This window comes from Bos taurus, chromosome 8 (assembly GCF_002263795.3).
Source record: "Bos taurus isolate L1 Dominette 01449 registration number 42190680 breed Hereford chromosome 8, ARS-UCD2.0, whole genome shotgun sequence".
NCBI classification, from domain to species: Eukaryota; Metazoa; Chordata; class Mammalia; order Artiodactyla; family Bovidae; genus Bos; species Bos taurus.
This window is the reverse complement of record NC_037335.1, coordinates 84,673,452-84,686,958: the sequence shown is the minus strand read 5'-3', so window position 1 is coordinate 84,686,958 and position 13,507 is coordinate 84,673,452. Positions and strand designations below refer to the sequence as shown.

The 13,507-nt window shown below is 41.9% G+C and overlaps 1 protein-coding gene and 1 non-coding gene across 8 annotated transcripts in view; one reads left to right on the top strand and one right to left on the bottom strand.

Annotated features, from left to right (window-relative positions):
* Positions 1-13,507, bottom strand: part of WNK2 (WNK lysine deficient protein kinase 2) — a 146,927-nt gene that overhangs the window by 12,319 nt on the left and 121,101 nt on the right. For 4 of the 7 annotated variants that reach the window (XM_002689849.7, XM_005210447.5, XM_005210449.5 and 1 more), the window contains 2 exons: positions 13,131-13,175; positions 11,423-11,682 (listed from right to left, as the gene is read on the bottom strand). In XM_002689849.7, the coding sequence (XP_002689895.4) occupies positions 11,423-11,682; positions 13,131-13,175 (305 nt within the window). The remainder of the gene's footprint in view (positions 1-11,422; positions 11,683-13,130; positions 13,176-13,507) is intronic. The other 3 variants (XM_005210446.5, XM_005210448.5, XM_005210451.5) reach the window with 1 other exon arrangement.
* On the top strand, positions 4,825-4,958 carry LOC112447921 (small nucleolar RNA SNORA43). The gene has a single exon (XR_003036186.1). It is a non-coding gene; the product is annotated as a small nucleolar RNA SNORA43 (small nucleolar RNA).

The window sequence follows — 13,507 nt, the reverse complement described above, 5'->3', positions numbered from 1 at the left end:
ATCAGAAAGCAATAAAATAATCCCATTTAAAATTGCACCAAAGAGAATAAAACATCTAGGAATAAACTTAACCAAAGAGGCAAAAGGTCTATAATCTAAAGACTACAAAACTAAGGCAAAGGAAACAAAAAAATAAACAAGTGGGAATTAATTAAACTTAAAAACTTTTGCACAGGTAAAGAAACCTTTGACCAAAAGAAAAGACAACCTATTGAAAGTGAGAAAATATTTGCAAAGTATATGACCGATAAGGGGTTAATATCCAAAATAAATAAACAGCTCATATAACTCAATATAAACAAAACATCTTATTTTAAAAAATAGGCAGAGGACTGGAATAGATATTTTTCAAAGAAAACATACAGATGACCAAAGGCACATGAGAAGATTTTCAACACTGGTTATCAGAGAAACGTAAGTCAATACCACAGTGAGGCATCACCTTACACCTATCACAATAGCTATAACCAAAAAGATCACCAATAACAAATGTTGGCAAGGATACTGATAAAAGGGTACCCTAGTACACTGTTGATGGGAATGCAAATTGGTGGAGCCACTATGGAAAAATTATAGAGGTTTTTCAAAAAACTGAAACTAGAAAGACTATATGATTCAGCAATTCCATTCTTGGGTATGAATCAACAGAAAATGAAAACACTAATTTAAAAAGATACATGTACCTCAAACGCATGCTCACAGCAGCATTATGTACAACAGCCAAAATATGGAAACAACCTAAGAAACAGATGAATGGATAAAGATATGTGGTTTACATATATAATGGAATATTACTCAGCCCTAAGAATGAAATTTTGCCATTCACATCAATATAGATGAAGCTGGAGAGTATTGTGCTTAGTGAAAAAAGTCAGAGAGAGAAAGACAAATACTGTATCTGATCAGATATATGTGGAATCTAAAAAAAATGAACATAACAAAACAGATACAGATTCAAAGATATGCAGAAAATAAATTAGTGGCTACCAGTGGGAAGCTGGAGGGAGAGAGGGCAAGACAGTAGCTGGAGATTAAGAGATATAAACCAATATGTATAAAATAAATAAGCTACAAAGATATATTGTACAGCACAGGGAATATAGCCAACATTTTATAATAATTTTAATGATATACATATATAAAAATATTGAATCACAATGCTGCACATTTGAAACTAATAAATAGTTTAAATCAACTATCAGTTCAGTTCAGTCGCTCAGTTGTGTCCGACTCTTTGTGACCCCATGAATCGCAGCATGCCAGGCCTCCCTGTCCATCACCAACTCCCGGAGTTTACTCAAACTCATGTACATTGAGTCAGTGATGCCATCCAGCCATCTCATCTTCTGTCATCCCCTTCTCCTCCTGCCCTCAATCCCTCCCAGCATTAGGGTCTTTTCCAATGAGTCAGCTCTTCGCATGAGGTGGCCAAAGTTTCGGAGTTTCAGCTTCAACATCACTCCTTCCAATGAACACCCAGGACTAATCTTTAGAATGGACTGGTTGGATCTCCTTGCAGTACCAGGGACTCTCAAGAGTCTTCTCCAACACCACAGTTCAAAAGCATCAATTCTTCGGTGCTCAGCTTTCCTCACAGTCCAACTCTCACATCCATACATGACCACAGGTAAAACCATAGCCTTGACCAGACAGACCTTTGTTGGCAAAGTAATGTCTCTGCTTTTGAATATGCTATCTAGGTTGGTCATAACTTTCCTTCCAAGGAGTAAGCATCTTTTAATTTCATGGCTGTAGTCACCATCTGCAGTGATTTTGGGGCCCAAAAAAAATAAAGTCTGACACTGTTTCCACTGTTTCCCCATCTATTTCCCATGAAGTGATGGGACCAGGTGCCATGATTTTCGTTTTCTGAATGTTGAGCTTTAAGCCAACTTTTTCACTCTCCTGTTTCACTTCTATCAAGAGGCTTTTTAGTTCTTCTTCACTTTCTGCCATAAGGCTGGTGTCATCTGCATATCTGAGGTTATTGATATATCTCCTTGCAATCTTGATTCCAGCTTGTGCTTCTTCCAGCCCAGCGTTTCTCACAATATACTCTGCGTATAAGTTAAATAAACAGGGTGACAATATACAGCCTTGACATATTCCTTTTCCTATTTGGAACCAGTCTGTTGTTCCATGTCCAGTTCTGAGTGTTGCTTCCTGACATGCATATAGGTCAGGAAGGTCTGGTATTTCCATCTCTTTCAGAATTTTCCCCAGTTTATTGTGATCCACACAGTCAAAGGCTTTGGCATAGTGAATAAAGCAGAAATACATGTTTTTCTGGAACTCTCTTGCTTTTTCCATGATCCAACGGATGTTGGCAATTTGATCTCTGGTTCCTCTGCCTTTTCTAAATCCAGCTTCAACATCTGGAAGTTCACAGTTCACGTATTGTTGAAGCCTGGCTTGGAGAATTTTGAGCATTACTTTACTAGCATGTGAGATGAGTGCAATTGTGTGGTAGTTTGAGCATTCTTTGGCATTGGAATGAAAACTGACCTTTTCCAGTCCTGTGGCCACTGCTGAGTTTCCCAAATTTGCTGGCATATTGAGTGTAGCACTTTCACAGCATCATCTTTCAGGATTTGAAATAGCTCAACTGTATTTCAATTAAAAAAAATTTTTTTTAAGAAAGTAAAATGACATGAAATAAAACTCCTGAGAGCTCATCCAAGATGGTGCAGCAGGAAGAGCTCGGGTTCACCCCCTCTCAGGAGCATACATACACACAAAAAATGCTGAGGAGCCATCAATAAAAAAGACTGAAAGTGGCCAAAAAAGATATGCTACATCCAAGGATATAAGGAATAAGCAAAAACAAGATGGTAGGAAGGGTATACTTGCAATATAATCAAATCCCATACACACTAGATGGACTATCCACAAACTGGAGATTGATCACATCGCAGAAGTTCTCCCACATGAGTTAGAGCTTTGAGCCCCAAGTCAGGTTCTCCAGGCTGAGGCTCTGATAGCAGAGGGAGGAGCCCCAAAAGTACCTGGCTTTGAAGGCCAGCAGGGCTTGACTGTAAGAGCTCCACAGGAGTGACTGAACTGAACTAGACCACAAAATAATGCAGAAAGATATAAATCATACAAAGTATACTTTCTAACACAATGGATGAAACTAAAAAACTAGACGACTGGCATATATATATACACATACATATACATACATACATAGAAAGTAAATGACAAACTCAAACAACCAAATAGTCAAAGACATTATCACAAGCAAAACCAGAAAACACCTTCAGTTCAGCCACTCAGTTGGGTCTGATTCTTTGCAACCCCATGAACTGCAGCACACCAGGCCTTCCTGTCCATCACCAACTCCTGGAGTGTGCTCAAACTCACGTCCATTAAGTCAGTGATGCCATCCAACCATCTCATCCTCTGCTGTCCCCTTCTCCTCCTGCCTTCGATCTTTCCCAGCATCAGGGTCTTTTCAAATAAGTCAGTTATTTGCATCAGATGGCCAAAGTATTGGAGTTTCAGCTTCAGCCCTTTCAATAAATATTCAGGACTGATTTCCTTCAGAATGGACTGGTTGGATCTCCTTGCAGTCCAAGCGACTCTCAAGAGTTTTCTCCCACACCACAGTTCAAAAGCATCAATTCTTTGGCGCTCAGCTTTCTTTATGGTCCAACTCTCACATCCATAACATGACTACTGAAAAAATCTAGCTTTGAATATAAGGACTTTTGTCAGCAAAGTAACGTCTCTGCTTTTTAATACGCTGTCTAGATTTGTCATACTTTTTCTTCCAAAGAGCAAGTGTCTTTTAATTTCATGGCTGCAGTCACCATCTGGAGTGATTTTGGAGCCCAAAAAAATAAAGTCTGACACTGTTTCCACTGTTTCCCCATCTATTTCCCATGAAGTGATGGGACCGGATGCCATGATCTTCGTTTTCTGAATGTTGAGCTTTAAGCCAACTTTTTCACTCTCCGCTTTCACTTTCATCAAGAGGCTCTTTTGTTCCTCTTCACTTTCTGTCATAAGGCTGATGTCATATGCATATCTGAGGTTATTGATATTCCTCCCTGCAATCTTGATTCCAGCGTATGCGTCACCCAGTCTGGCATTTTGCATGATATACTCTACATATAGGTTAAATAAGCAGGGTGACAATATACAGCCTTGACATACTCCTTTCCCAATTTGGAACCAGTCTGTTGTTCCAGGTCTGGTTCTAACTGTTGCTTCTTGACCTGCATACAGATTTCTCAGGAGGCAGGTCAGGTGGTCTGGTATTCCCATCTCTTAAGAATTTTCCAGTTTGTTGTGATCCACACAGTCAAAGGCTTTGGCATAGTTAATAAAACAGAAGTAGATATTTTTCTGGAATTCCCTTGCTTTTTCTATGATCTAACGGATGTCGGCAATTTGATCTCTGGTTCCTCTGCTTTTTCTAAATCCAGCTTCAACATCTGAAAGTTCACGGTTCACATATTGTTGAAGCCTGGCTTGGAGAATTTTGAGCATTACTTTACTAGCGTGTGAGATGAGTGCAATTGTGTGGTAGTTTGAGCATTCTTTGGCATTTCCCTTCTTAGGGATTGGAATAAAAACACATTTTCCAGTCCTGTGGCCACTGCTGAGTTTTCCAAATTTCCTAGCATTTTGAGTGCAGCACTTTCACAGCATCATCTTTTAGAATTTGAAATAGCTCAACTGGAATTCCATCACCTCCACTAGCTTTGTTCGTACTGATGCTTCCTAAGGCCCACTTGACTTCATATTCTAGGATGTCTGGCTCTGGCTCACACCATCGAGATTATCTGGGTCATGAAGAACTTTTTTGACTGCCCTGCAGATGCCGGATTTGCCGGCACCACGGGTGCGGCCGCCCTGCTGCGCCTGTGCCGTTGGGGCAGAGAGAAAGCGGCTATTTCTACGCTCAGTGCTCAGAACCATGGGCACTAAGAATGGTTTGTAGCCAAACATCAGTGGGAAAAAAAAAAAAAGAACTTTTTTGGATAGTTCTTCTGTGTATTCTTGCCACCTCTTCTTAATATCTTCTGCTTCTGTTAGGTCCAAACCATTTCTGTCCTTTATTGTGCCCCATCTTTGGATGAAATGTTCCCTTGGTATGTCTAATTTTCCTGAAGAGATCTCTAGTCTTTCTCATTCTATTGTTTTTCTCGATTTCTTTGCATTGATCACTGAGGGAGGCTTTCTTATCTCTCCTTGCTATTCTTTGGAACTCTGCATTCAGATGGGTGTATCTTTATTTTTCTCCTTTGTCTTTCATTTCTCTTCTTTTCTCAACTATTTGTAAGGCCTTCTCACACAACTATTTTGCCTTTTTGCATTTCTTTTTCTTGGGGATGGTTTGATCCCTGTGTCCTGTACAATGTCATGAACGTCTGTCCATAGTTCTTCAGGTACTCTGTCTACTGTATCTAATCACCTTAGAACAAATTAAAAGGAAAACACAATAGTGTCCAGAGGGAAATTTGTAACTGTAAAAGTCTACATTAAAAAAGAAAGATCTTAAGTCAACAACCTAACTGTATACCATAATAAAGATTATAAGTAAGGTACATACGGAAAATACAGAATAGAAAAACAATAAAGAAAAATCAATGAAATAAAAACTTGGTGTTTTAAAAAGATAAAAAACTGGCAAAGTTTTTAGCCACCAAACTGGAAATTCAGATGAAATATACAAATTCCTAGAAACACATAAACTTCCAAAACAGACTCAAGAGGAAACAGAAAAATCTGAATAGACCTATAACAAGTACTGAGATTGAATTATGAAGAAAAAAAGAAACTCTCAACAAAGAAAATCCCCAGGATAAGATGACTTCCCTGATGAGCTGTACTATTTAAAGAATTAAAACCAATACTTCTCAAACTCTTCCAAAAAGCTGAAGAGGTAGGAAACTTCCTAAATCATTACATGTAGCCAGCATCACCCTGATATCAAGGCTAAAGATATCACAATAAAAAAAAAATTATAACCTAATACCTTTGATAAATACTGATGCAGAAAGTAGCAAACTGCATTCAATCAATTCAATGACCAGGTGCAATTTATCTGAGGAATGCAAGGATCATTTAATATATGAAAATCAATCAACATAATATACCATTAGTAGAATGAAAGATTGAAAAGCTATGATCATCTAAATGCAGAAAAACCACTTGTCAAAATCTAACACTCTTTCATGACAAAAGCACTCAACATACTAGAAATAAAACAGAATATTCTCAGTATGATGAAGGCCATATATAAAGAATGATGTGAAATATCATTATGATGTGAAAAATCTGAAAGCTTTTCCTCTAAGATTAAGACAAAGATGGCCACTTTTGCCATTTCTATTCAATATAGTACTTGGAGTTCTAGCCGGAGAAATTAGGCAAGAAAAGGAGATAAAAGGCATCCAAACTGGAAAGAAAGAAGTGAAATTACCTCTGTTCAGAGACAACACGTTCTTCTATGCAGATAGCCCTAAAGAACATACACACACACATGCAGACAAACTGCTAGAATTTATGCATTTAGCAAAGTTGAAATGGCAACCCATTCCAGTGTTCTTGCCTGGAGAATCCCAGGGACGGGGGAGCCTTGTAGGCTGCTGTCTCTGGGGTTGCACAGAGTCGGACACGACTGAAGCGACTTAGCAGCAGCAGAAATAGAATAGCAGTTACCAGTGGCTGGATAACCAGAGTTACCAGAAACAGGGATTGTTGTTCCTTCAGTTCAGTTCAGTTCAGTCGCTCAGTTGTGTCCGACTCTTTGCGACCCCATGAATCACAGCATGCCAGGCCTCCCAGTCCATCACCAACTCCCAGAGTTCACTGAGACTCACGTCCATTGAGTCAGTGATGCCATCCAGCCATCTCATCTTCTGTCATCCCGTTCTCCTCCTGCCCCTAATCCCTCCCAGCATCAGGGTCTTTTCCAATGAGTCAAATCTTCACATGAGGTGGCCAAAGTAATGGAGTTTCAGCTTCAGCATCATTCCCTCCAAAGAAATCCCAGGGCTGGTCTCCTTCAGAATGGACTGGTTGGATCTCCTTGCAGTCCAAGGGACTCTCAAGAGTCTTCTCCAACACCACAGTTCAAAAGCATCAATTCTTCAGCGCTCAGCCTTCTTCACAGTCCAACTCTCACATCCATACATGACCACAGGAAAAACCATAGCCTTGACTAGATGGACCTTTGTTGGCAAAGTAATGTCTCTGCTTTTGAATATGCTATCTAGGTTGGTCATAACTTTCCTTCCAAGGAGTAAGCATCTTTTAATTTCATGGCTGCAGTCACCATCTGCAGTGATTTTGGGGCCCAAAAAAATAAAGTCTGACACTGTTTCCACTGTTTCCCCATCTATTTCCCATGAAGTGATGGGACTGGATGCCATGATCTTCGTTTTTTGAATGTTGAGCTTTAAGCCAACTTTTTCACTCTCCTCTTTCACTTTCATCAAGAGGCTTTTGAGTTCCTCTTCACTTTCTGCCATAAGGGTGGTGTCATCTGCATATCTGACGTTATTGATATTTCTCCCAGCAATCTTGATTCCAGCTTGTGTTTCTTCCAGTCCAGTGTTTCTCATGATGTACTCTGCATATAAGTTAAATAAACAGGGAGACAATATACAGCCTTGACGTACTCCTTTTCCTATTTGGAACCAGTCTGTTGTTCCATGTCCAGTTCTAACTGTTGCTTCCTGACCTTCATACAGATTTCTCAAGAGGCAGGTCAGGTGGTCTGGTATTCCCATCTCTTTCAGAATTTTCCACAGTTTATTGTGATCCACACAGTCAGAGGCTTTGGCATAGTCAATAAAGTAGAAATAGATGTTTTTCTGGAACTCTCTTGCTTTTTCCATGATCCAGCGGACGCTGGCAATTTGATCTCTGGTTCCTCTGCCTTTTCTAAAAACAGCTTGAACATCAGGAAGTTCACGGTTCACGTATTGCTGAAGCCTGGCTTGGAGAATTTTGAGCATTACTTTACTAGCGTGTGAGATAAGTGCAATTGTGTGGTAGTTTGAGCATTCTTTGGCATTGCCTTTCTTTGGGATTGGAATGAAAACTGACCTTTTCCAGTCCTGTGGCCACTGCTGAGTTTTCCAAATTTGCTGGCATATTGAGTGCAGCACTTTCTGAGTAGTTTCTGTCTGGGATAACAAAAAAGTTCTAGAAATGGATAGTCGTGAATAGTTAAGAAAGAACCAAAACCTTATTAAGAATCACAGATATCTGAAGAACACAATCAGCAGAGCTGACCAACAGGACCTGGCCCAGCAAAGAGAGTTGATGCGGTGGAGTCTGAACAGAAAAGTAGAGACTAGCCTGCCCAAGGCTTGGGTGCAGACCCTGCAGGGCCTTGGGGCCAGGTTATAAGCTCTCAATTCTGTCCCAGAATAATGGAACATAGATTTGAGGAGTTTAATGGAGGTGCATTGTCAGGAGGGTGCTAGAGAAGAGGAACAGAGGAAGTTCAGACGGGGAGTGTGGATATGAGACGGAATCAAAGAGGATGACCTCAAGCACCTGTGGAGCTGGACCAAGACTGACAACTTGGGTCAAAAATCCAGTCCCAGCAAGCTTTAAGGAACTGAAAACACACGAAATTTGTTCTCTTACCACAGTCCATTTATGCTAAAAAAAAAAAAAAAACTAACAAAAAGATTAATAAATATATTGCTCAGTTGTGTCCAAATCTTTGCAATCCCATGGACTGTAGCATGCCAGGCTCTTCTGTCCATGGATTTCCCAGGCAAGAATACTGGAGTGGGTTGCCATTCCCTTCTCCAGGGGATCTTCCCGACCCAGGATTGAACCTGAGTCTCCTGCTTGGCAGGCGCGTATTCTTTACCACCTGAGAAGACCCTAATAACTATATTACCTCAGTTAATTACTATATTACCTCAAATCACCATAGAAACTATAAAATATTTGAACAGAAGGCTAAAGAAAATGCTATATATCAAAATCTTTGGAATGCAGCTAGTATCAGTAGAAGGCATTTTATAGCCTGAATACCTGTATTAAAAAAGAAGAAAGGCTCAAAATCAATGCACTACATATCTCAAGAAACTTTCTAGAAAAAAGTAACCCAAAGATAGAAGAAATAATAAAAGGAAGAAACTAATGAAATTACAGTAAAGAATTATCATCAAAGTGATGTGTTCTTTGAAAAGGCTAATAAAATTTATAAACTCAGAGAAATCACCATTATCAGGAATGAAAACAAGACATCACTGCAAATCCTGCAAACCGTGAAGAGAAGATATTATAAGCAACTTTATGCCAATTAATTGGAAAACTGAGATAAATTTAGAGATGTACCAATTGTTAGAAAAGCAGAATTTAACAGAAAGAATAGAAAACCTAAATGGTACTAAAACTGTAAAGGAAATGAAATCCATAATGGAAACCTTACCCTCAAGGGATGGAGAGAAATGTGACAAATACATACAAGCAAAATGCCAATCACAGCTCACAGGTAGAGGGTACCTGAGAGTTCACTGAAGAATTTTCAATCTTTTGTACATTTGAAACTTTTGAACCTTTCCACACTGAAAAAAATAAAATAAAAGGCCATCATCAAAAAATCTACAAACAATAAATGCTGGGGAGACTGTGAAGAGAATGCTGGTAGAAATGTAAATCGGTACAGCCACTATGGGCTTCCCTGTGGTTCAGCTGGTAAAGAATCCGACTGCAATGCGGGAGACCTGGGTTTCAATCCCTGGGTTAGGAAGATCCCCTGGAGAGGGGAAAGGCCACCCACTCCAGTATTCTGGCCTAGAGAATTCCATGTACTGTATAGTCTGTGGGGTCACAAAGAGTCGGACGTGACTGAGCGACTTTCACTTCACTTCATAGCCACTGTAGAGAACAGTATGGAGGCTTCTCAAAAAACTAAAAATAGAGCTACCATATGCTCCTGTAATCCCTCTCCTGGGCATGTATACGGACAAAAACATGGCCCCAAAGGATACATCCAGCTCAGTGTTCATTGTAGCACTGTTTACAATAGGCAAGACATGGAAGCAACGTACGTGCCCATGGACAGATGAATAAAGATGAGATACCCATATACAGTGGAACATTACTTAGCCATTAAAAAGAATGAAATAGTGCCTTTTGGAGCAACATGGATGGTCTTAAAGACTGTCATACTGAATGAAGTAAGTCAGACCAAGCAAGACAAATATTGTAAAATATCACTACTTTATGCAAAATCTTAAAAAAAAAAAAAAGATACAGATGAACTTATTTACAAAGCAGAAACAAACTCACAGGCTTGAATGAACTTATAGTTACTGCGGGGAAGGAACAGTGAGGGAGTTTGGGACTGACAGGTACATACTGCTATATTTAAAATGTACAGAGACTTCCCTGGTAGTCCAGTGATTAAGAATCCACCTTCTAATGCAGGGGATGGGAGTTCCACCCCTGGCTGGGGAAGATCCCACATGCTGCAGGGCCACTAAGCCTGCACATTGCAACTACTGAGCTCACACACTCTAGAGGCTGCATGCCACAAATAGGGAGCCTGTGCGCCGAACAACAGAAACCCCACAGCACAACTAGAGAGAAGCCCCCATGCACAACCAGGGAAAGCCTGTGTGCGACAAAGAGCCCGTGGGCCACAGTGAAGACTGAGCGCGGCCCCCTCCCCCGCCAAACAATGGATAACCAAAGAGCCCGTGGGCCACAGTGAAGACTGAGCATGGCCCCCTCCCCCACCAAAAAATGGATAACCAACATAGCACAGGAAACTTTGTTCAGTATTATGAAACAACTTAAATGGGAAAAAAATTTTGAAAAAAGAACAGATACATGTGTATGTATAACTGAAACACTTGGCTGTACCCTTGAAACTAAGACCACATTATTAATCAACCACATTCCAATATAAAATAAAAAGTTAAAAAAAAAAAAAAACAGAATAAAATAAAATCTCCTGGCCCAGATGGCTTCACCAGTAAACTATGCTAAACATTTCAGGGAGAAAGAACATAATCTTGCACAAACTCCCCCAGGAGACTGAAAAAGAGGGAATACTCCTTCAATGTAGGTTTTGAAGTCAGCAGTCCTGATCCAGGAACAAATCACACAACAGAACCAAAGACAGCAGCTCCTCACTTCTGCCCTACATGTTCTGGGCACACCTGAGCTAAAACACAAGAGGTATGCCCCTGGGTACGTCATGCAGACCACGCCCACTTTGCCAGCTTGGGTTCTGATGGAAGACAGTGAAGGTGGGGCCACCAGGACAAGGCCATACCTGCAAGCTGCTGGCCAGTCCCACCTAGGCACTGCCCAACACCGGGTTGGGGCCTACTGCTCCGCTGAGATCTGGAGTCATGGCTTCACTCCCATTCCGTCCCCTGGACTCTGGGCAAATCCACCCCCCTTCACCCCCCGACCATGCCCCACTTACAGCCCGTGCCTCGCCAGAGGCCAGGGGCCAGCCTGCTGTGGCCTCCATGTCATGCAATTTCTGCGTCTGCTTCAACTGGTTGAGTGACGGCTTTAGTGGTGTGGCCCCGACCGTCTTGCTTGTCCACTCGTCCACCAGCTTGTGCAGATCGTCTGTGAAGGTGCCTTTCTTGTTGTTGCTGTTGTTCACCTGCGCCTGGATGTGCAGGGCAGGTTGGGGGCCCGGCTCAGGGCCCGGGACCAGGCTGCTGGTGGAGGACCCTGGGGAGCACACACAGGCCAGGGTTGGTGACACCGCCCACCAGCACCACTGGCCGGCTGCAGTCATTTAAACAATGGTCTTGCTTAAGCCAGGCAACACCTTGCTTCAGGAGATGGTCTGCATTTGGGGGTCCATGCAGTTTTAGACACAGTGGAGTGATCTCAGGCTACAGGGCTTTGCCAGGCAGCCATCACCCATCTCAACAGTCAGGGGACAGGATCCCAGCTGCTGGCAGCTTTATGCAGTATCCCTTCTGTGCCCACACTGCCCAGAACCACCAGACCTCCGTGTGAGGGAGTTCAGAAAACTGCCGGTACAGCTGGACACAAACTAAGGGCAAAGTCCTCCAGCTTCTGCACTCTAAGTTCTAACATGACTATTCAGAGGAGACTCAACAATACTTTGGGCAGAATGCTTAGCAGCTGCCAATATCCTTCCAGCAAAGGGAAAACGCTTGCAGTAGGTTGGACTGCTGTTTTCCGTGAACGATAATGATTTGGTGATCTGGAGTTTAAGACACAGAAACCATGCCTCTCCTTACCAGAGCATGTAATAATAATAAGGTGTACAAACACCCAGAGGCTTGGTGCCAACTAAGGGGCTGACGCCTTTAGAAGGAGGCCCAGATGCCCACAGAAGGCCTGGGGCTGTGGCTTAGGTGAAGCCGGACAAAAGTGAGCACACCTGGGTGCTTTACTCAAAGATCTTTTTTAAGGACCAAAATAGGACTTTTAAACTTCTTAAAATTGTGTCCCTTTCCTCTTCCAAGTACATAATTTCTGGTTGGCAATTTTGGATAAGCCAATTTTTAAATTTTCTGCACTGAATAAATAACCTAATGACCATCTCTTCAAACAAGTCATTGCAAAACGTAGTTTATTTTAGAGGCTAGCAATGAAAAAGCACAGACACAAACAGTTAAACATTAGTGATGAGATTTTACACATGTTGCTATTTCTACATGAACATTTCAGCCCAAAAAGAAAAACAGAAAAATTTTAAAAATTAAAAAAAAACAAGAGGCATGAGATGAGAGCAGTGGGCGGCCCAGGTAAACTGATACCCATTTTGTCCCGGCATCTCTCCTCTGTGGGGGGCACTCATCTTTAGCACTTGAAGGAAATACTCATTCCTACAGTTTTGGAAAAGGAGCCAATTAATGATTGGTAATTCATGGACGTTTCGGAGAAGGAAAGCCAGTTAGATGTGAACTGGTGAGAATGCACAAACTCTAGGAGCCACGGAGGCTTGAAAGTGTGCCAAGGGCAGCTATCTCGCCAGGTGGAAGCCCAGCAGCACCCACGGAGGGTGGGCACAGAGCGGGTCCACACCCGCCTACCCGCTGGGCCCTCGGCTCCCGGTCCAGCCGTGGAAACCCTGATGCGCACTAGCCACAATAAAGCCCATGCGATGGAAGCAGACAAGGGGTAAAAAACCCGATAATTACGACTGCTGTGCTCTTTGCCTAGACAGAGACGCTTCAAGGCAGACCCTGCAAGGGAAAAAGAAATGACACAAGACCACAGGGTTAGGCAGGACAGCACACGAGGGGGACAAGCCACCACACTCTAAGCAAAAGTCATCAGTGTGCGAGGAGGAGCAAAGGCCAGCAGTTCAGAAAGAAGGGACCAGCCTCCTGGGCTAACTGGGAGGCCCCCAAGTCAGTGTGGAGGTTCACACGAGCTTCGCCGAGGGGCGGAGGTGCAGGGCCAAGCCCCAAGCTTCAGGTAGAAGTGTGTGTGTCTCTAGAAGCATATTCCAAAAAAAGAAAAAAAAGAAAAAGAGAGAAAGAGAGATAAAGAAAGAAAGAAAAAAAAATTAAAA